This window comes from Rhipicephalus microplus, chromosome X (genome assembly GCF_043290135.1).
Source record: "Rhipicephalus microplus isolate Deutch F79 chromosome X, USDA_Rmic, whole genome shotgun sequence".
In the NCBI taxonomy this organism is placed as follows: Eukaryota; Metazoa; Arthropoda; class Arachnida; order Ixodida; family Ixodidae; genus Rhipicephalus; species Rhipicephalus microplus.
Genome location: NC_134710.1, coordinates 146,611,879 through 146,633,779, shown reverse-complemented (window position 1 = coordinate 146,633,779; position 21,901 = coordinate 146,611,879). Strand labels below are relative to the sequence as shown.

General features: G+C 43.1%; 1 protein-coding gene across 1 annotated transcript in view; it reads left to right on the top strand.

Annotated features, from left to right (window-relative positions):
* slmo (PRELI domain containing slowmo) overlaps positions 1-20,334 on the top strand; it is a 50,701-nt gene extending 30,367 nt beyond the window's left edge. The window contains exon 6 of the mRNA XM_075877961.1: positions 19,517-20,334. Within this exon, the coding sequence (XP_075734076.1) occupies positions 19,517-19,687 (171 nt within the window). The 3' untranslated portion in view covers positions 19,688-20,334. The remainder of the gene's footprint in view (positions 1-19,516) is intronic.
* The last annotated feature ends 1,567 nt before the right edge of the window (positions 20,335-21,901 follow it).

Here is a 21,901-nt window from a genome sequence, read left to right as displayed (position 1 = left end):
TGTTGTCTTGTTGTAAACAGTCCTTTCTCTATTCACAATTCTAAACACCATATCATGGCGTTGCTTGAAGCGTGTTAGCCATTCATCGGACGAAATGAAGTTAGTTGATGCCTAGCGCTGTTGCAAGCGATGAGGCTTTCGTTGCGCCCGGTCGCGGTGGTCTAGTGGCTAAGGTACTCGGCTGCTGACCCACAGGTCGCAGGATCGAATCCCAGCTGCGGCGGTTGCATTTCTGATAGAGGCGGAACTGTTTGAAGGCCCGTGTGCTCAGATTTGGGTGCACGTTAAAGAGCCTCAGGTGGTCGAAATTTCCGGAGCCCTCTACTACGATGTCTCTGATAATCATATGGTGGTTTTGGGACCTTAAACCCCACATATCAATCAATCAATCGAGGCTTTCGCTGCAATCATATCGCAGCTGAGTGGAAGTCTGTTGCTTCGCGCTTTCGGAATCAAAGTGGGCAGCGCTTGCTTCAACACCGGGTGGGTGCTGGTGTGCATTCTCTTGCGAGACATTTTGAACTGGTCATTTTCAGGCACGTCCAGAACTGAGTGCTTGTTCTTAAGGATGTTTGACAGAGTATTAGGTGTGATGCTTTACTTACGTGCAATGTCTTGCTTGGCGTTGCCTTCAAGCTCAACTTTTTTCAAAATTTTGACTTTCATCACCAAGTCCAATGTCAAATAAGGCCCGCAAGTTGCCATTGTCGCGACTGCACCTGAAATGCATGTGGAGCTTCGTTGCACGTGGAAATGCCTAGTCGTGGGCTTTTTCGAATATCACCGTCTTCGAATTCACTTGGTATAAATTTTAATTGTTGTAAATTTCAAAGTATTCAAAATGAACGAAAAAGTGTACAGTAGACCCTCAGTAAACTGAAATTTGTAACAGAACTGCTCCTTAAATGGTACTGCCTTCAGCCCGATTGGTATCGTACTTGGATTCTCCACTGTTGTTCATCGCCCCACTGCGGTGGTCTAGTGGATAAGGTACTCGACTGCTGACCCGCAGGTCGCGTGTTCGAATCTCGGCTGCGGCGGCTGCATTTCCGATAGAGGCGGAAATGTTGTAGGCCCGTGTGCTCAGATTTGCTTGCACGTTAAAGAACCCCAGGTGGTGGGAACTTCCGGAGCCCTCCACTACGGCGTCTCTCATAATCATATGGTGGTTTTGGGACGCTAAACCCCACACATCACTGTTGGTCATCTCTCTGTAAATGCACCTCCTTTTAAGGGTAGCACATTTTCCTGGTCCCTTCAGGTTCTGTTTAATGAGCCTCTACTCTACTGTAAAAGCCCTGTATAGCCCAAGGTTTTTTTTTTCTAAATTTTAGGGTACAAAATTTTGGCCCCGTACTATATGCGAGTTCCAAGAATTTTCGGCCGAAATTCAGTTTTGTTTTCAGCATGGTGCAGTGGTATCATCATCATCATCAGTGTTTGTGCATTTATGCGCTAGGTGCTAGGTGGTGTTAGCGGCGGTAGCAGACGTTAATCTTACAGACTCACGTGTGCAACAATGGTAAGTGGCCTTTGCTTCAACTTGGTGCCCATAACGACAGCCACTATTTCGCTCCTGTGATTTTATGCCATGTCAGCACCGCGCAGGTAGTACTCCACTGCTTTTAAAAGGAAAGTTATCGCTGCTGCCGGAACCATTGGTAACTGTAACGGAGAGCGGCAGTTCGGAGTCAACAAGCGGAGTATTTGCGGTTGGCACAAGCAGAAGGATGCCCTTTTTGCTTGCAGTAGCGAGCCAAAAACTTTCCGCGAACCAAAAAATGGAGTGTTTCTGACATGGAACAAGAACTCGCAGGCTTTGTGCAGGAGCAGCGAGCTGTACATCTCGCTGTCAACATCGAGCTGCTACAAGCGAATGCAAGGGAGATCGCCCGAGAAAAAGGTATTCAGCTGGAGGATTTCAAAGCGAGCAAGCATTGGGTGTCTCTCTTCATGCGCCACGCTGGATTCTCCCTACGTCGGTGTGCGTCGATCTGGCAGAAGCTACCAAAGAGCTACGAAGAGAGTTCTGTGAAGTTTCAATAGTACGTAATTGCATTGCAAAAGGCTGTCCCCTTTCAGCTGGGCCAGATCGACAGCAGGGATACAATGCCATTCTACCTGGATATGCCTTCGGCGTTGACGGTGCGTCAGAAAGGTTCCAGGCAAGTTGTAGTGAAATCAATGAGGAACCAAAAAACAAGGGCGACTGTAATGTCCTGCACTGCTTGCTGTTCAAATGAAAAACACTGCCGGAGGGAGAGAAGTTCTTAGAAAATGTTATGTGCTGCCAGGACAAGGGGTGGATGGACAAATTTATAGTACTTGACTGGATAAAGTCTGTGTGGTGTCGACGGCCCGGAGCACTGCTGGGGCTTCCTTCGATGGTTGTGCTCGACGGGTTTCAGTGTCACCTGACCCACTCCGTAAAACGACTGCTGCGCAACTCCCGCACCGAGCTCATTGTCTGGGATGACATCACAGCTGCAGCTGCTTGATGTGTGCCTTAATAAGCCATTTAAGGACCACGTTAAGCTCTTGTACATGGAGTGGATAAGGTCAGGAGAACCAGAAGTGAGCCCTGCCGGATGGCTAAAACGGGCCTCTCCAGTGATGCTGTGCTCATGGATAGTCTAGGCTTGGGCCTGCATTTCCGAGCGGTTCATTTGCCATTCAAAAATGCTCTAGCTTGAATGCGCTTGATGGCACTGCGATGATGTGCTGTGGGAGAACATTTCCAACAAGGGAGCTTCGGGAGAGAGTGCGTCCGATGATGACGAATGAAGTGTGTCAATAACTGTATTTTTCTTTTTTACTCGGGCTATATTCAGGAGGAAACTTTTTTTCTCGTGTTCGCTATCCCCAAATTACACCCCGAACTATATGCGGGCTTTTACGGTATATTAGTCCACATGTAACCCTCAGTCAAAGTAGTTTCACCACAGTGGCAGAGTGCTAAACCATGAAACCACCTATCCAGGGGAAATTTATGGTGCCGCGGAGCACCACTTCAAGGTTAAATGAACACATTACCTTCACACCGATTCATCGTTTTATTGCCAGACCAATTATTTGGACACTTTCGGCCGATTTTCGCCATCTTGGTCTGGGCCCTTTGTCTCTACCATAACACACGAACACACAGGGTGTCCCAATTATCATGCATCACAATTTTTAAAAAATAAGAATGGCGTTATGCAAACTGAACTTACAGTATATTGTTCTCAGTATAGTGTAGTAACCACAACTAATTTTTACAGCGAAAGCTGTTTTGAGACAAGACACAGGTCGTGTGCGGTACTGTATGTGTTTGCCACCTCTGCCACCGGTGTCCATAATCAGTATTGCAAGAAATAATAAAAAAACCTCGGTAAATAAAAAGAAATACCAAGGACATAATGAGATTCGAACCTGGGTCCGCTGCGTGCCGCGCAGTATTCCACCAATGAGCCACGGTGGGGCTTGGAACTTGTTTCTAAACTGGCCTTAGGCAGGCTTGATGTGAGGAAAGGAATCGCATTAATTTCAGTAATAAAGCATTTTAGAACATCAAAGGAACAACCAAGCATCACAAATGCGAATTGCGTAACAAGTGAATCGTCTAGTGTTCCAAAGCGTTAGAAAACTTGTGCTTGATCACCCGTTGACTGTGGTGCATACCCACTTCAGGCATAATTCTTCATCGTCGCCAGCCACTGCACAAAAAATTGCACAAAATTGCTAGCAAGTGTGTAGCGAATACCGCGCTTCTTGGAAGAATGACGAAGGATACCATAGTGAATGCTGTCCTAATATACAAAAATTGATTATTTATGGCATAGTGGGTACCCAGCAAGTGTGCCTGTAGCAGTTACTCAGAGAGTGTTTAGAAAAGGCTCTGACAGGCCACTCTTCCAGCTTTCGCTGTGACTGTGCTGCGCGTTCCGTGCAGGCCTGGTATTTTTTTCGTTAGTGACAATTGACTAATTAGTAATGCTTATATTTGCAACTCAAAAATACTTGCTTATTTATCTAAATGTCAATGAGACAGATGTGTGCATGTTGAAACGGCATTTGTCTGTGCTACTTTCAACAACATACTGATTGCGTGCTCATTTTTCATGCTGATTTTTCATGCACTGACAACGCCACGCCTAGCGCTGGCGGCAAGCTCTGGGGAAATTGAGGTAGAGGTGGCAGAGGGCGCAGGCGATTCAGTGTGTTTCGCCAAAGCGGGAGCGCATGCGACACGCGCATAACACATTCTGAAGTCGGTGCGGGGAACTTTGCCATCTTGCCGTCAGCTTGGCGTTCTAAAACGAGACGCTCGCTGTGCGAAGTTGCTTTTCCATGACGAAAGAAGTGATTCCACGGAAGCGTCGGTGAGGTTCGAAGTATTGTTGTGTCGTGGGCTGCCAAAACAATGCAGACAACACCAAGGGACGCTCTCCACGTTTAAAGCTGTATCGGTTTCTTGGCAAATCATGCCGGGGAACTGAACACTGAGACGCGTTCGCGAAAGATAGAGCTAGCATGACACAAGAGTAGTAAAAAACGAGGCGAGCACTACGACTTGACTTGAAGTGGTTGAAGCTGAGCTTGCTGCCTCGCGGCGAAGTCAGCAGGGTCATGATCCCGCAGCAAGTAGGACATGACTCTCGGGCATTTTAATGTCATGACTGTATAAGTTTAGTTTTCATTTATTTTTAGTATGTCGCAAACGTTTGTACATGACAGTGCACAGCTGATACTGCTAGATACCACATAAAAACAGCAATTATAGATTTTCATAAACGTCAACGCAGCACATCAATAGAGTACGCGGCTTCATGTCGACAGAATGAGACTTGCCTCAATGCATACGTCACATACAGTATTGTCGCGGACCTGAGAAATGCATTTCACAGTGACTCAGGTGTCCTCGTCTTCTATCGTCTGCTCCATTTCGTAAATGTTACTAACCAGCTTTACTCCTTTTGTTAGATTCACTTTTTGGAACTGCTTGTCCAGCAGCTCAGAGATCTTTTTGAAGTTACACTGCAGGCAGTACATTGTGAGGTGACTCAAGCGCACCGCGTGAACTCTGCATGAGGACACAAGCGAGCGGCAGCGCATTGGTGGGAAAGGAAAATGCGCTATATACATCATCGATTTCTACTTTTCTACCAGAGATGGCGCTGCCAGTTCAGAGTCGCAGCACCACCATGCGTTGATTTGGCTCCCCATAGAAAGCACTGTTGTGGTAAAACTCAACAAAGAAGCAGTTCAGTTGGTTATCGTTTGTGTAGTGGCTACCGACACTGTTCAAACAACTGTGGGCTTTTGCTTTTAATCTCCATTTTAAAAACACAGTGCTTTGTTTCCTAGAACTGCTGCCCTTGTCTCCGCGGCGAGTGCTTTGCAATGGTGAAGTAGTACTACCCTGTGCCTCTGTAGATTGTCGTCTGGGAAAAGGGTGATAGCTTTCACAACTATCCTATTGACCCAAAGCTGAAAAAAGGGATAGGCAACACCAGAATGGGAAAGTGCCCCACGTCTTCATCGACTCTGTATAGCAAGCACCTCGCTGACAGTGACTTCTGCTATAACAGCCATACGTGCCACTCTTTGGCATAGGTCAGCGAACTCACTCATGAATCAACTCAGTAAGACTCAGATTGAAGTGTGAGTCTGAGTCTGTTTGAGTTATACTTAAGCGAGTCTGAGTGAGTGCTCTTTAGGAAAATATAGCGAGTCGGAGTTTGAGTGAGTCTGGCTGAGTAATACTTAAGTAAATATAAGTCCGAGTGAGTCATGTTGAGTTATACTTTTGCGAGCCCAATTGTGTCCACTTGAAGAAGATTTTTGTAGGTTTGAGTCTGAGTGCGTTGGGTTGATGAAAGTATTCGTGAGGCTGCATCTGCGTGAGTCCAGCTTATATTTTCATGAGTGTAAGTGAGAGGGTGCTCTCTTGAGGAGAAATTTTAATTGGTCTTGGTCCTAGTGAGTCCTTAGCCACATTTATTAAGTCTGTGTGGGCTCCATTTATTTGGCTGACCTATGGTGCCAAATATTTAAAACCTCCCATCATGGCAAGCCTTGTAATCATATTGATGTTCCAGCTTGTAAAGCACAAGAATTTATTTCTCAAACGATAAAAACTTCATTTCTCCACACCCTTAGAATTTGTTTCAGGGGAGGTCATAGATAAACACCACTCATATCTTTGAATCAAAATATATTTACTGGATAGCAACTATTCTTAGTTCTTAAAGGTACAGACTCAAGTGGCCTCACACGATGCACCGATTAGCTTAGATTTCAATATTAAAAAAAATTGCCAACATAAGTGAAAAGCTAATTCTATGCTAGCACAATAAATCTGAAATATTGATGGCACCACACCTCTAAAATCTCATGCAATGCATATAGCATACCTCGAAGACGCCACACAGTTATTTGTAGCACTGTTTGCGGTTTATTTAGTCAAGGAGCTAATGCTGATCGGGGCGGCATCATTTAAAATTTAAAGTTTAAATTTCTAACAAGACGTTAGGAGTTTCTTTCCATTAAACCCGTAATTTTGGCAAAGTAGTAGTGGTTGGTGTGCATTGTGCTGGCTCCAACATTAATGCTATTGGGTGGTGTGTTTATAGAGTACATGATTCATAAACTATGCGAAAGTGGAAATTTAATTTATACTACAAAACTCGCATAACATTTTCCCAGAGGAAAAAATAAAGCATACCAAATCGTGATACTAATAACAGGAAACACTAAATAATTCTAAAAAATTTTATTATTGTGTCTCTTGTTAAAGTGACGCAACGCAGTACATAAGAACAAGAACTGAACTGCTATTGCTTGGCACTTAGCCTTTTTAGAGACTGAAAACCACATAAGTCTCAACACGAGCTGTGGCTGAGTACATCGGGGCTTGCTAAGAAGCGATTAGGAAAATGTGCAGGTGAGTGTGGTTTATTGACTACGCTGCACTAGTCTAATTCACTAACATTTAATGGCTCTATGAGGGAAAGCAAGTGGGCTGTGCCGCATGTTAGGACTCGTGCAACTCCAGGCCACTTTTAGTATGTGACACAATGATCCGCGTTAACTTTGACCTACAATTATGTACCTAATCAACGAAGAATGAGTGCAATGTTCGGGCTTCGTCAATCATGTGGCTTGAAAGACTACAAAGAAGCACGATTCACAAGCATCGAGAGCCCCTTTTCTATCTGTTGCATTGAATCGTCTGCGTCCTCAGTTGCTACTTTGGTTTTTTCACGACTAAATGTGATTATTGGGAAGGTTTTGAGCGCTAAACAAGATATTCACAATAATAACAGAGATTGAACGGGTGCTCAGTGTGTAGCGACAAAACATAGCAAAGCCCATTTTTTTTCTTTGTATTTTTCTTTCCTTTCCTATTCAAACACTATTCCATTCATAGTCAGGTGTGACTCGCGGGAGCATTCCAGCGATGGTCTTTCAGTCATCATTGTGTTCGTCTAGTCCACACTTCAAAAAGCTATCTGGCATGGCCATTTCCCAGGAACAAGTTTCTTGCACCTAAGCTATTGTGCCTTTTGTGCACCTCTAGGAATGAATGCAGGGACAACACAAAACGAAGCAATGAGCTTGACACCCTTTGCTTGGGGCCTGCAACACAAAATCTGTATTCCTTCAATGGTGAACATTCAGCAGTAGTCTGCTTAGTTGGGATAATAGAAAACTGGAGAAAACAATGAGAGCCAAAACCAAAAGTCACTTCAAGAAACTCAGCGTATCGAAGCATGAAAGGCTTCCTAGGGGATGAGAAGTCCCAAGTTGTGCAGCACTTATATACGCGTTCTTGTTGTGTGTGAGAGGTTTGCCGTGACTTGTTGAAACCACTGGCAGTCGAGGGAGGGCAGTGTCCCCGTGGAGCGGTGAACGTTTCCTGCTGTCTGCTGAATGTGCCAGGATTTGAGGAGGAGCCACCTGTAAAGGGTTCCTTTCTTTTTTCAAGGTCACTGCGCCATCTGGACTGGTATGGTAGTCAAACCACTTGCAGTGTTCTGCAGTGTGCTTCGTTCACTGTTCAATTGATTGAGGTCATTCTTGTGCTGCTGCATTCTTTTGTGAAAGTTCTTGGTTTCCCCAATGTAGAAAGTGGGACAGTCGATGCTGCGATTTGGCACGGGATGCCCTGTGCTTTTTTGACAGGTGCGCGGTCTTTGCACCGAGAGATGAAATTGCCGATGGTGATGGATGGGTTGTGGGAAACGCTATCCCTTGCCTTTATTTAGTATATGGGCTATTGCATCGACAGGCAACGGTGTTACGGCGCCATTGGTGTCAAGTTTCCCCCCGTCTTTTTTTTCAAGAAGAGCTCTTCGAATAAACACCTTTGTATAGCCATTCGTGCCAAGGTCATGAATTATTTTCTCTTTTTCTTCTTTTTGCTGGTGTGGTGTGACGATTGGTAATTTTGGTTGCAGTTTTCTCTTGCCCCGCCGCAGTGGTCTAGTGGCTAAGGTACTTGGCTGCTGACCCGCAGGTCGCGGGTTCAAATTCCGGCTGCGCATTTCCGATGGAGGCGAAGATGTCATAAGCCCGTGTGCTCATATTTGGGTGCACGTTAAAAAACCCCAGGTGGTCAAAATTTCCGGAGCCCTTCACTACGGCTTCTCTCATAATCATATGGTGGTTTTGGGACGTTAAATCCCAGATATGAATCAATCAATGTAGTTTTCTTTTTTCCCCAGTTTTCCCATTCCTTTCCTGAGAAAGGTGATTTCGAACATCTTTGCTCATGGGAATGACCATGGATATGTACGTACGTGATTACATTTCAGGGGAAGCTCTCCCCCACACCCAAAGTATTGCTAGAGGGTATGGCAGGTGCCTACCATAAACAGCCCCCCTTCTTGGGCGCTCATAGCTCAGTGTGGGAGGGGCAGGGAGAAACCAAGTAAACAGAACTGATGCAAAAAATGTTGCTCTTTTTTGTGGCAACAGGTAGGTCTTTTCTGTTTATTCGTGCGCTTAAACTGACAGTTATACCTGGTAACAATCCACTTATAATTTTTTTTCCAAGCAGCGCACAGAAGGACACAATCATGCATGCATAATATTATGCAAGCAATTATGTACTGCAATCGATGATTTATTGTCGAAGAACCCTGCTTATGTATAACATGCACATGCACAGTGACAATAGCGAATACAATGAAGAGCAGTTTTTTTTTTTTGCAATTTTTTGCAAGAACTTTTACCCATCAGTGGCCATTACCAGATTCGAAACTTACAATAGGTAGTAGAATTTTTTAAGAATGCAACCCAGTCAAGGGCTTTCAGCTTCTTTCTGCTGATATAAAAGATTTATATTACAGCATTCCACGCAGTGACCTCATGACAAGCATGGGTGAATGTATTGCCAAGCACAGTGTTACCAAATTTCAAAATAGCACCAGTATTCACAGCAGCCAATTAATCAGTTCATCACTGTATTCAATGCTGTCAGTGTGCATGTATGTACGTATTACGAAAATCGTGTGTAATGTTAAATTTCTCCTTACTATAGACATTGACGTGAATGTGAAAGAACTTGTTTTTGTATGTTGAAAGTTAATATATATTTTAAGGTTGCCTGGCACTTCTAATTGCTTTTCATGTAGTAATCTACATAAGGTTTTTCGTGATGCTCCTTTGACATTTATTGTATGAGCCGGGCCACGTCGAATATCACTGATAATTAGTAGGAGTAGGTCTGGCTGAGAAAAAGTTTAGCGAGTCTGTGAGCCCGAGTTAACTGCTTCAGGAAAGTTTTGGTGAGTCTGAGTATGGCTGAGTTCTATTTTCGTGAGTCTGGCTGAACAATACTGCGATGAGTCTAGTTCGAGTGAGCCAGGTTGACAGAAGTAGTCATGAGTATGAATTCCAGTGAGTCTGTTTCAGGGAAAAATCTGGTTAGTCTGATTTCAGATGATTCTGGTTGATGAAAGCACCGGTGAGTCAGTGTCCGATTGAGTTTGGCTTGAGAGAAATTTCGTGGGTCTCGAGTCCGAGTGAGTTCATTTGAGGGAAAATTTAGCGAGTCGGAGTTTCGGTCACTTTGGTTCATGAAAACATTGATGAATCTGAGTCCAAGTGAGTCTGCTTCAGTGAAACTGGTGAGTCTGAGACCGAGTGAGCCCCGAGTGAGAAATATATTTATTGAATGAGTCGGAGTGAGCTCCATTTATTTTGCAGACCTATGCATTTCGGTGAGCTTTTAACTGTGTTTGAGCACCTCGCCAGTACTTCTGCCATTTATTGCACACAGGCTACAAGCATAGGGGACTGGTACCAGGTTCGTGCTGTCCCAAAACTTATCGTGAAGTATAGACAGGGAGTTGACGACGCGGCCTCCTAATTGCCTCGGGGAAGTGTGCCTCTTGGATGTGGTTGAGCGGTGCAGGATATCTGAGACTACAGCTTTATTTGGTCGGTGTATGTGCACTTATAGGCAGTTTACTGGTTAAGACGAGTGCACACCTGGTGGACTGCTTATCATAAATTCATAAGCGAAACGTACTGTCGCTGTTTTTTAGTGCACATTCTCTAAAGGTTTTCACCAGAGGCAGTGCAGACACTTTAAGCGGTGATCCTTAAGCCTTTCATTATGCCTTGGGGAACAGAAACTCTACCCATCTTGCCTTTGCCACGTTCTGTGACCCTGTGCATAGTATATATAATCAGCGATAACTGTTATACTCTGATACTCAAATGATGGCCCTGTGCAGTAATAATATTAACTACTTTGTGATATTGCTTTAACTTATCCAAAATTACTGGGACAAACTGCAGTCATTTGCATTGGCCAGGGTGTGCAACAAAGTGGCACTTTCCCCTCCCCCAGCCACACCAGCACCTCAAGACCCCTTACTAGGATACAACACGGGCTTGGGCTTGCGCCCTCAATACAAGACCCTGCTGACACCCATGACTGCAATCTGAGCATGATTGTCTCAAATTTGGTAGTTAGATACTACTTTACATTCATAGTAGGCGCTATGAACAATCAGTTGACTGCCGAAGCAGTAACTTTAACAGCTGCCCTGCAGTAATTATCTCATGTGTTGTTTGCTAATGCCAGAGTGGCAGACGTCAGCGATTATCGCACATTTCCTCATTTTCACTGCAACTAGCCTTGCACTACAGAAAAAAATATTCTAAGGAGAAGAGCAGGCGTGCCCTTCTCTTTAGGATAGTTGCATAAGCTAGCGTTCATTTCACGAGGGGACAAAGCACACTGAGGCACAGAGCAGTACTTCACCATTGCGTAGCACTTGATCGCCGCAGAGAAAAAATGTTTTTTTTTTTTGTAACACTCTGTGTCCAGAGAAACTGAATGAGGATTATTTGTCACAAACTGAATCACCACGTAGGCGTTGTGTGGCAGGTTCGCAAGTGCATTTGCTTTTAGGACCAGAGCTGTGACAGTCTTGCTATCTCTGTTGACCGCGTCAACTGCAAATACAACAACGTGGCCTGTGTCGTACACCACTACGCCGTCAATGAGATAGCGTGACGTTTCGCGAGCTCTATCTATATACTAGTAGATGCTGGAGAAAGGCACGCTTATTGAAATATCGGAAGAAACACCTGAAGTAATTATATCGTGCGGCTTAAACTCCAGATGACGAGCGAGAACACTCACATATGGTTTCCCTTTCTTATTAGCGTTGCGGTCCGGTTGGATCGGCATGCTCGTTGGCCATCCCGGTGATTTCTTGGCCCTGTCAACTGGGCTGTAACTAAAACATGTTCATAATTGCACTCAAGAACATTTGTTGCAGGTGTTAGTTGACACTTGTGAGGCTGTTCACACAACAAAGTTTCCACTTGAAGCAGACGATCCACGTACAGAAGCAGCGACTGCAGCACAGTTGAAAGTGGAGTCTCCGCTCGGACGTCACACAAGAGAGGGCACCTCTCCAAGATCTCGAGGCCGATTCTTTGGCTGCTACGCTAGATTATGTTTACATGTGAGATGTAGGACTATTCTTCAAACCTCTGAGGGTATTATATTGCAGAAACATAAAAACATTGAGTTACCAAAATTTTCTATATATAGCAAAGTTTGGGGCTGCAAGTATAACATTGGTGCTATAATGTTTAACTGTGTTTTTTGTATCCAGCCTTGTGTAGCATCAAGCTTAGGATGAGTAATGGCTTTGGTCCAGGCAATTTCTCATGCCCTTGTTTGCACAATTTTTGTCAAAAAAGCCAAATGGCAGCTTCTTCTTTCTCTGACAAACTCTGTCGAAGGGGCTTCCACGTCTAAAACATGTTTCCACATGCCAAGAAAGGCCTTTCTTGTTCCTGCGCACACATAAAAAATTAGTTATTTAACAGCACCTATTGTTCTCAGAGATGACTTGTTTTTGGCTCATCGTGTACATCTCCTCTGTTTTAGCTTCCAGAATACCTTTACTCTTGGTGAAATGTAACTACAGCTTCCAGAATATTTTCACTCACTCTGAAGAAAGCTCGCAAATAAGTATTGCATAACTTGACAGCTCACATACATTCTCAATCAATGCAAAAATATCTTGACAGAGTAACTGCACAAACACATGAGATGTACTTGTGCACTCTATAATGCTAGGCCTAAATTTTTCAGTGTTCACTGCTGTTATGATTGGTATTCATGAATTGGCACCACTTGGATTGACAGCTTTGCATAGCATTTGGATGAAGCTCAAAGTGAGCTTAAGCCTTACTTCACCACGGGCAGTGAAGTAAGCGCCTTGCCAAATAAGCTCCTGGATGAGGCTATGCAAAGCAGAAAGTGATCTCCTCTTTGTTTGGCGTGGTGTTTTTCAGGCAATGAATAGGTATCAGCATCACTGAACTTATGGGGGTAGAAGAACATTGCATCAAGCTGTGTGTGTCTTTAACGCTGCAGGTTCAGCCTCAAGTTTTAAGAAATTTTCTACGTTTTTGTCAAGTGAGAAGCCCCTCAACATATCGTGAAGTTCGTGGAGCTGTTAGTTGCGGAAGTAACCATTTACGCCTATAATGGTGTAGCTCTAGCAATTCCCAGAACATTGGCAACTATCATGAGAATGCTGCTGCCATAAAAGTTCTCAATATATTGCTGCAAGATCTAGCATTTCTAGACTAAAGAAAGCCAAAGTCCTTATGGTCTTGTGATGTTTGTCAAACCAGTCCGCAAATTCTTAGGCTTTTTGTGGAGAAACATGGCTTAGAAGTGAAAAAAGGACGACACACTGTGCCTTTGAAGCTTACGGAAAAGTGTGTTGCCTAAAAGTTGTGGTGTGAAACTTTAGTGGGGTGTGTTGTGCGTTGTTGGTCCCTTATTCGTTCACCCCCTAAAGGGGCCTTACAACACGTTTTGGTCATGGTCAGAAAATGCTCATGATCGGCAGTCAAGGCTCCTGAGAACATGTTAGCCCAACGTTATAGAGCTGCACGTGGCCTAGATTTTGCAATAAGTTCTCAAATTCAGCTAAAAATCACTATATTTGCTCTTGACAGATGATGCTACAGGCAAATTTTAGTGAAATGCGGTGGCACTGTCATCGGGCATTTAGTTTTGCGTGGTTGGCAAAATCCGTTGTTTCTACCGCAGTTGCTGTTGTGTTATCTCTGGTGCTTGCTCTATTTGTTGTCGTGCGAAGAAAAAAAAAAAACGGTGGATCGACGAGCTGTCACGGTTAGATGCACAAGAAGGCACAAAAATAATAGGCTAGCCCCCCTCCCTTTTTTCTCCAGTTTTCTGTTTACGAGAATCGTCGGAAAACATTGGCTTGCAGCTGTAAAACACAAGAACTTGCCTTCGATTCCTGTTCATCGGTTATGTTTTGGACCTGCTCACCCAGCAAAAATATCATGCGTTTGTCAGCAAAAATGTCAGCTCTGTCATGCGTTTGTCATGGTAATGTGCTGCACCACATTCACTGGAATAAGCCATGTGTGAAGGCATAGCGAGCACGTTTACCTTTAAGCACTTTAATGTTGTAAATAGCATTGCCATGTGCGAAGAATTTTTCGCGGTTGTCATTGTTGATATAACTGCAGAAGTCTTAGATGCATCAAAGGGATTTCGTTATACTGTAGAGTCTCATTAAACTAAACTTTGTTAAATGAAATTGCTGCTTAAATAGAACAACTTCCTCTCACATAATTGGTTTCGTACTTTAATTTTGTACCCCCATTTATTTTTCAGGAAACAAAACTTCTGTTAAACAAAACATTTTTCTGGTCCCTTCAGGTTTCATTTAACAGGAGTCTGCTGTACTCACGTGAACTAAAAGGGTTACTCGCTTATTGAGCATGTGTTTATTGCAACTTAAAGGGGCCCTGAAACACTTTTCCAAGTAACCATGGAATGAACTCTCTTGAAGAGCTTGTTGCCTCGCGAATTAAACAGCGTAAAAATTTTGCAAATCCGCCCAGTGCGAGTGGAGTTACCAAGATTCATCGCATGCTGCAATTGCATTCTCTCTTCTCTCATCCCAACAAAAGCGCTGCAAGCTAAGCAGGGGGGATAGCAGACACAAAGAAAAACGTCACGCGTGCCTCATGACCTTGAGCACTTTTTTCTTTTTTTTTTTTCTTCGAATGCACAGCTTTTTCAGTATGATCGCGCGCACATGCGCGGACAAGTCGCGGCCTCTCGCTGTAATCTCTTGTAAAGACTGAGCGTGCCATGTTCAAATCAGCCAATGGCTGATAGATGGGCTTACTACGAGTGATTTTTGGGCTTATTCCATGATTTGGCGAGAGAAGAAAAAGCAATTTTTAGTTGAATATGATAATTTATTGTCAATTCCAGGCCGGGTTCTGTGCTATAATATTTGGCTCGTGTGTTGCTGAGAGCCTCTACTACCGATCGGCAGCGTTTTCTGACCATGCTCGAAAAGTGTTGCAGGGCCCCTTTAAGGACGGTTCACTAACCCATTAGGTACCAGCGTTACGATATGGTCACGCATTTCCCGGTGAAACATGTGAATTTATGCAGCTTTAGAAAACCTCTCCATAATACCAGTAAGATACTTTGCGATAGCTTAGGGTGCCCCTTACAAATAATATGCGGCCAACGTTTTCTATGTTTATTGGGGAGGTGCTAAAACAGGCACGAAGTAGTGGTTCTACATTTCATCGCATCAGCATGCAACGCACCTTCGTGTAAACGGTTGTTTTTTGTATTATCAATTTTTCAATAGTGGGCCGCACATGATCCTGAAGATGACCTGCGCTGTGGGATCTCCAATGAAAATACGAAACAGATTAAGCAATGTCTTCCTTGTGAACAAGCGTGTTATTTACGAGTTACCATTTGGTCACACTAGGCTTTTAGGTTCAGTGTTTTGTCCAAGTCCGTTACATCATTTTACGCTTCTTGTAGGGTGATTGCATGGTGCTCGTGCACCGATTTCCTGTATGTTCAGGTTTACTGTAAAGGATATACCTAGAATACCCCAAGAGAACGATAAATATGTATTGGCTGTCTACACTTACTAGCTATCGAAGGCTACTGCATAGTTAGATGATGTCACTGATGAGGATTCCAGTTGTCTCATGGGAAATTTAAATATAATAAAGAATGAATATTTGATTTTAACATTTCAAAACCACGATATGATTATGAGGGATGCCATTGTAGAGTGCTCTGGAAATTTTTTCCCCTGGCGTTCTGTGCTCCTAAATCATAGACAGCCTTATAGGCAGCTTAAAGCAGGTGCTAATCATGGGTTTGCTTACAGCCATCGCAATGGTGGATGTGATTGTGATGAAGATAAAACAGAGTATTGTGACAGAGATTGTGATGAAGAAAAACAGAATAACGAGGTGAGGGATCACCAAGCCAATGATTTGCTCAGGTGTAGTAGACGAAAGCTTTGACGTGAAGTTACCTTTAAGTGCTCAGAAGACAAAAGTTCCTTGCTGTAATGATGTTTCCCGGTATGACTGATTCACGGAAGTATTCACCAGGTCGATGCTAATGTAAGCACCTACTGGATTGCAACAATAAAGAAAAAAAGTACTAAATTGCAATTCATCGAAAAAAAGTGGTGGTGAGGGACATTTACTCTGGAGGTAGCCATAAGCAACAAGTAGTGCTTATTTGCAGCACATGATGCAACGTCAGTGAACTTGAATTTCAGATGTAAATCCCTCAAAACTACCAGATAAGGTGAGATAACAAGCGAAAAGGAACTGGCCATCAAACAAGTCGATGCATGCTGAAAGTGTGTCTTGTGGTGCACTTTTTGAATGAGAAAACAGTCCACTTCGTCGGAACTGTGCCTAATGGCAAAAGGCGCAGGTGCAATAGAGAGAACCGCAATAGCATGGTGACTACACAGTGCAGTAAATGCGACGTCGGCATATGCATCGAATGCTTCATACCATTTATCATTGAGTGGCCAATGAATCCCTAAATTTATTTTCCACGATGTGTCAAGGCCCAAAATATAATTTAACGTTTTTCCATTTTTGCTGTCACCTAAAAGCCCAGCGTGACCATATGGTTATGGGCCATATCTTGTAAACTAAAAGTTCATTCATGATGGAATTTTCAGTGGGATCTATACAAACACAGATGCAATTAAAAATCGCATCTGCTTTTAGGATACTCATAAAAAAGAACTGGCACCTAATAGGTTAAAGCATCAGCAAATGAAAGGATATCTTAGACTATGGTTTACCTGATTATATGTGGCTGCTATGACACAAGTGTAATGGGTAGAGCTGTTGTGGCTGTGGCGCATTTCACGAGAATATTATATCTGTGAGAATTCACAGAAAAACTGCAATTGGGGAAACTTGTGATCTCCACATATTTCACGGCCTTGGCTTGAATGGAGCCGCGGACCTGACAAGTATGTAATCGCATTGACCACAATATGTAGTGAAGCGTTATCGCAGGGGTATTGCAGATGCAAGTTTCGCCGGGATTGCCCTTGTTTGCATGAATGACTTCTCCAATACATTTGTTATACATGAGGATTTATTGTAACGATTTGTGGCTATGTATTTTTACACCGTGCATTTGCATATTGTACCCTAGAGCCTCTTGCTGAATTGGGTCTGTTACAAATTTTAAGATGTACACATGTGATGTAGACTGCTGTAACGGCAATGACATTTTGCTAATGAGTCACATTCCTGCTGTGAAGATACTTAATGGTTTGATGAGGTTGTCAAAGCTAGACCTACACGTCAGCAAGGCCCATTTGTTCATTTCAGAGCACCCCTTACAGCCACTGTAGCTTCCTCTGTTGTGGCCGCCGCTTGTAAGCATTCGGGAGGCACCCTAACGCATGGTGCTTGGAGGCAGCTTTTGCACCTGCTGTGTCAGTTTTCACGTTATCGTAGAGTGTGGTAGTGCACTTTTAGCTGGGGCAGCTTGGTGGAGCCAATGCACCGCAATGCAACAAACCTCAACATATTGACAGTGCCTGCGGCTGTTTACAAACGTGGAGTAGGTCTGTATGCTCAGAAATCATACCGTCATAGGCCCAAGTATCACTCCATTGGCTAATTTGAGCATGGCACGCCCAGGAGTTACTGGGGCCAAGACGTGTCCGCACGTGCGTGCGACCGCACTGAGAAGTCGTGCATTCAAAGGAAAAAAAAAAAAGTGCTCAAGGTAATGAGGTGCGTGTGACGTACTGTCTTCCCCCGTGCCATCCCTCTTTGCTTAGCTTCAGCACTTTTGTTTGTACAAGAGTAGACAAAGCAATGGCAGCATGCGACAAATCTTTGCAACTCTGCTCGTACTGGATGGATTCTAAAGATTTCTGTGGCAGTCAAGTTGTGGGGCAATAAGCTTCTTTAGTGAATTCATTCCATGGCTACTTAGGAAAGTATTGCAGGGCCCCTTTAAAGGTCATCGCTTATGATGCTTTGTTGATTTTGTACCCCTTCCTAGGTATAGCAGATTTTTCATTATATCGTCTTTCCTTGGCAAAGAAACACCATACAACTGCTGCTACACAACAGATCGGGCAGAAATGAGATCACTGATTTCCGTAGCAAGTGATTTAGGGTAAACAGGACTTTGAAAAATTTTTAACGTTCTGGACACACACTATAGACTTGTGCATCTGTATATACATTTGTTCTTTGTTTTTCGTCAATGCCAGACTCTGATCTCATCTATTTTCTTCTGTGATGAGGCCCATTTCACTTGGCCTGAATGTTTCACCGCAAAGCTTCGTGCTGTTTGGTGTCGGGATTATAGGTCTTTACCAAAACAGGAAGTTCTGAAAAGATTTTATAGTAGTATATAAAATGTTTAAAAGTCAAAACAGCCATAAACTATGAAATTAAAATTTTGTCTCTGACAGTTTTCCATAATAAAATTCAAATGGAAGACCTATGCTTTGTGTGTGCCTTGTGCCAACACGTGTTCTTCATATGAAACAAAACAGAATGTTCCAAGTGCTACAGCAAGCTGTTTTTGAAGACTTCCTTTGCCTTTGACATTGCCTTTTTTTGATGTCTGGTGTGTTTCCCCTATAGTGGGTTAATACTGAAGGCTCAAGATAGTGGTTAGCTCAGACTTGTGATGCATCTGCTGCAGTCATCCTTTAAAATTGAGACCAAAATATGGCATCATCTTTTGTGCTGTTTTTGAGTTATCGAAAGAACAGAGTCGCAAGATGTTGTCGGAGAGCAACACTACTTGGGAAATTGGACCATTTTCATTTTTAAACTCCAGCGTCTTCTGAGCCCATTCAGAAATCATTGCCACTCTGTAAACAGAATGTGGCATAGGAAGTTAAATCATAATTTTATTTCAATCACGCCATATGCATGCGAGTGTGGCTGATCTTGAAGACAATGCTCAAAACCTTTGTTAATGGGCTGATAATGCTAAGTGGGTACAATAAGAAAAGAATTAAGTGACAGTGGATTTTGTTGACTCAGACTCCAAAATGATCAGTGCCTGTGCTACTGATGAATTCTGAATTTGGGGAGCAGCATATCATACTGCTGGGATTGGTGTGCTGTGAAGGCGTGATGCTAACCATAATTGAAGTTTATTTTGTCATCTGCAAGTGCAACATTTCACAAAAGTGAATTGAACTCTTTTCATATACAATAACTGTTAGGGTCGAACATCCCAAAACCATGATAGGGTTGCGAGAGATGCCGTAAAGGAGGGCTCCGGTAATTTCGATTGTCTGGGGTTAGTTAACATGACCCAAGTCTAAGTACATGGGCCTCGAACATTTTCGCCTCCATCGAAAATGTCACCTCCACGGCTGGTATCGAACCCGCAACCTGTGGGTAAGCGGTCAAGCGCCATAACCACTAGGCCGTCGTGGTGGCTTGAATTCAACTGTCTTTGAAGCCAGTGGGATAGTAAAAGGTGACATTCTGCATCTCTTGTAACACTCCCGAGGCCAAAATTTGTTTTTCTGAGGAACACATTAGATATACCAATAGAATCTTTCACATAGGCACAATGTTCATAAGCTAGTATATGCATTTATGCGTTCGGCTGTTGCTGTCTCTTATTGGGTGGATCGGCCTTATTCTTTCTGTGCAGGGACGTTTAGCTATGGAATGGGTTATAGGTCGTATGAGCCAAGAGGTACAAGAACTGACAAGCCGGACTGTGAAGAGTGTTGATGGAATCATCACATCAGCTGCCAAGAAAAGTATGGATGACTTGAGCCACTTGACTGCATCAGAGCCACATTACCATTTCAAGAACTGACATTGGGCCTTAGCTAACTGTATGTTTTTAAAAGGAAGGAGCAAGACACCAGATTAGGAAACTTAACCAATTGAGGGCAACTGGCTGAACAGCCATTTGTTCTATTTTTGCCAGTGTGGGTGTGATGATGGAAGAACTCATCTCGAAAAGTTAGATGTTTTTTAGGTTTACACTGTTTGTAAAGGTTTTTGACCAATTTCTATCTTAATGTGCCCACGCAAAGGTTGTGCATTTGTCATACACGTACAATGTTCCTGACGTGTGTCACATTCAAGGAAACACATTGCGCACATGTACAGCTGTGTTACATTTTGGCAGGAACTGTTTTGTTACTGTTAAAATGGCAGTGCAGACTGCTTTGCTAGCATTAGTGCATGTAGTTCAGTGCATTTTTGTAGCTCTACTGAGTGTCTATTTATATCTGTGGATTTGCAACAGCGACTCTTCTTTTGAATCATCTGGGAGTTGAAGGATGCTGTTTTAAACAGGCCTCACATTTTTATTGCTTTATTTTTTTAGCAACTTAGTCCAATAAGATTCAAGTTTCTCTCAATCTGACTTTTAGCCAGTAATTATTATTTGGCTGAAAGGTGGTTTCTTGGAATATGAAGTTTGAAATTTTGATTAAAGGTTGCTCATAAAGAGAATCAGGCTTGAAACAATTGGTATATACTTTTACTGTAACAGCACAGTTGTAGCCTCAGGAATAGTTTCACTATATCAAATTGATTAGAAACGCACTGGTCTTTTGTCTGTACTGTAATGTATGCTTTGTGTGTGTGCTGTACCAGCTTCATGTTATTTAATGTTTGTGAACATAGACATTTAGTTTTATTATGTAGTAGAATACACATTTTCTCCGCACAATTTTTTGGTTTTCACTTGGAAAACCAGTTCGCGTATGTAAACCTTAGCAGTCCACTTGTGCAATATTTATGCACTAGAAATCCTGGTATGTTTTTCTGCCATTTGCAGAAATACTGCTGTTCATGCATATTGCATTTTTTGTAAGTACCTTCAGGTAATGCATGCTGCCACATATTATGTGAATATGCTCATACCTGTGAACTGTGCTTCCTGTGGCAAATCATGTAATTTTGCACATTGGTTTGGGTCGTGTACTAGTCTTTTCATTTTTTTATATAGTATGTGCTGCAGTTCTGAAGCCTTCTTGTAACTTCAATATTATTGTTTTCAGTACTGAAGAAACTTTCCTTACTTACAAAATTAGTTACTAGCCTCTTTTCCTTCAATGTATGCTTGTTATCATGAGAAAACAATCGTGTTATATACAAGCAGGCTTAAATATTTTCCTTAGCTGTATACGGTAGCTTTCCATTAAAAGTGTAGACAAGTTTGATGGGTGGATAGCTTGAGTATTGGAAGTTTTTGAACTCTTGCATCTGACTCACATTCGACTATTTGGGGATTCAGAACATCCTTGACCATGTCACAGGCCTGCAGAAGCGAAGTAGTACGTCTGCAGCTTGATAGTTCTTGTCTAAGACCTGTGTTGTAAAGAGTCTCATAATGCAGGATTTACATGCCACAGGTTGCATTCTGTCCACAAGATTTAGTAAAAATCGCAAAAAGTCTCTGTGGAGAGCATATAGCCAAATAGCGGCAGCAAAATTTGTGGACGCAGTTATGCTGTCAGTCAGAAAAATGTGCCAGAGTGTTGCCATGTTCAAGCAGTTTTTACGGGTGAGAAGCTTTTGTGAAAGCCTAGGCATGCAAATACAGAGCCTCACTTTTCGCCAGAAATCCAGGGAAAGGTGTGCAGGCATAAGAATTCAATTTGTTGCAATTGAAGACACAAGTGCGACTGCCACTTTGACTAGGTCTTTCAAATGTGATTAAGTCGTCCAGCGCACAACTGCACTCTTGTCAGCTGTTGGATTGTGTATACATTTCTCGTTCGTACCTGTCGATTGTGTGGCCTAACGCTTTTATCATTTCGCTCCTGCAAAGTTGTCAGTCTTGGAGCGTAGTTTCTAGTATTTTGGTTCCTTGGTGCTGACGTGTTCGTGTGGGACATGTGTTGCTGCTGTGTAAAGTTGCGTCCAGTGTCTTGACATTGGTTGCTTGAACAGCCTTGAATTGTACCTTAGCATAAGTAATGTGGGATCAGCCAGTACCTTGAGATTCTTCCACTCTTGCTTTAGCATACTAGATATAGGATACCAAGAGTGTGCGTGCAGGCATTTGCTCCGG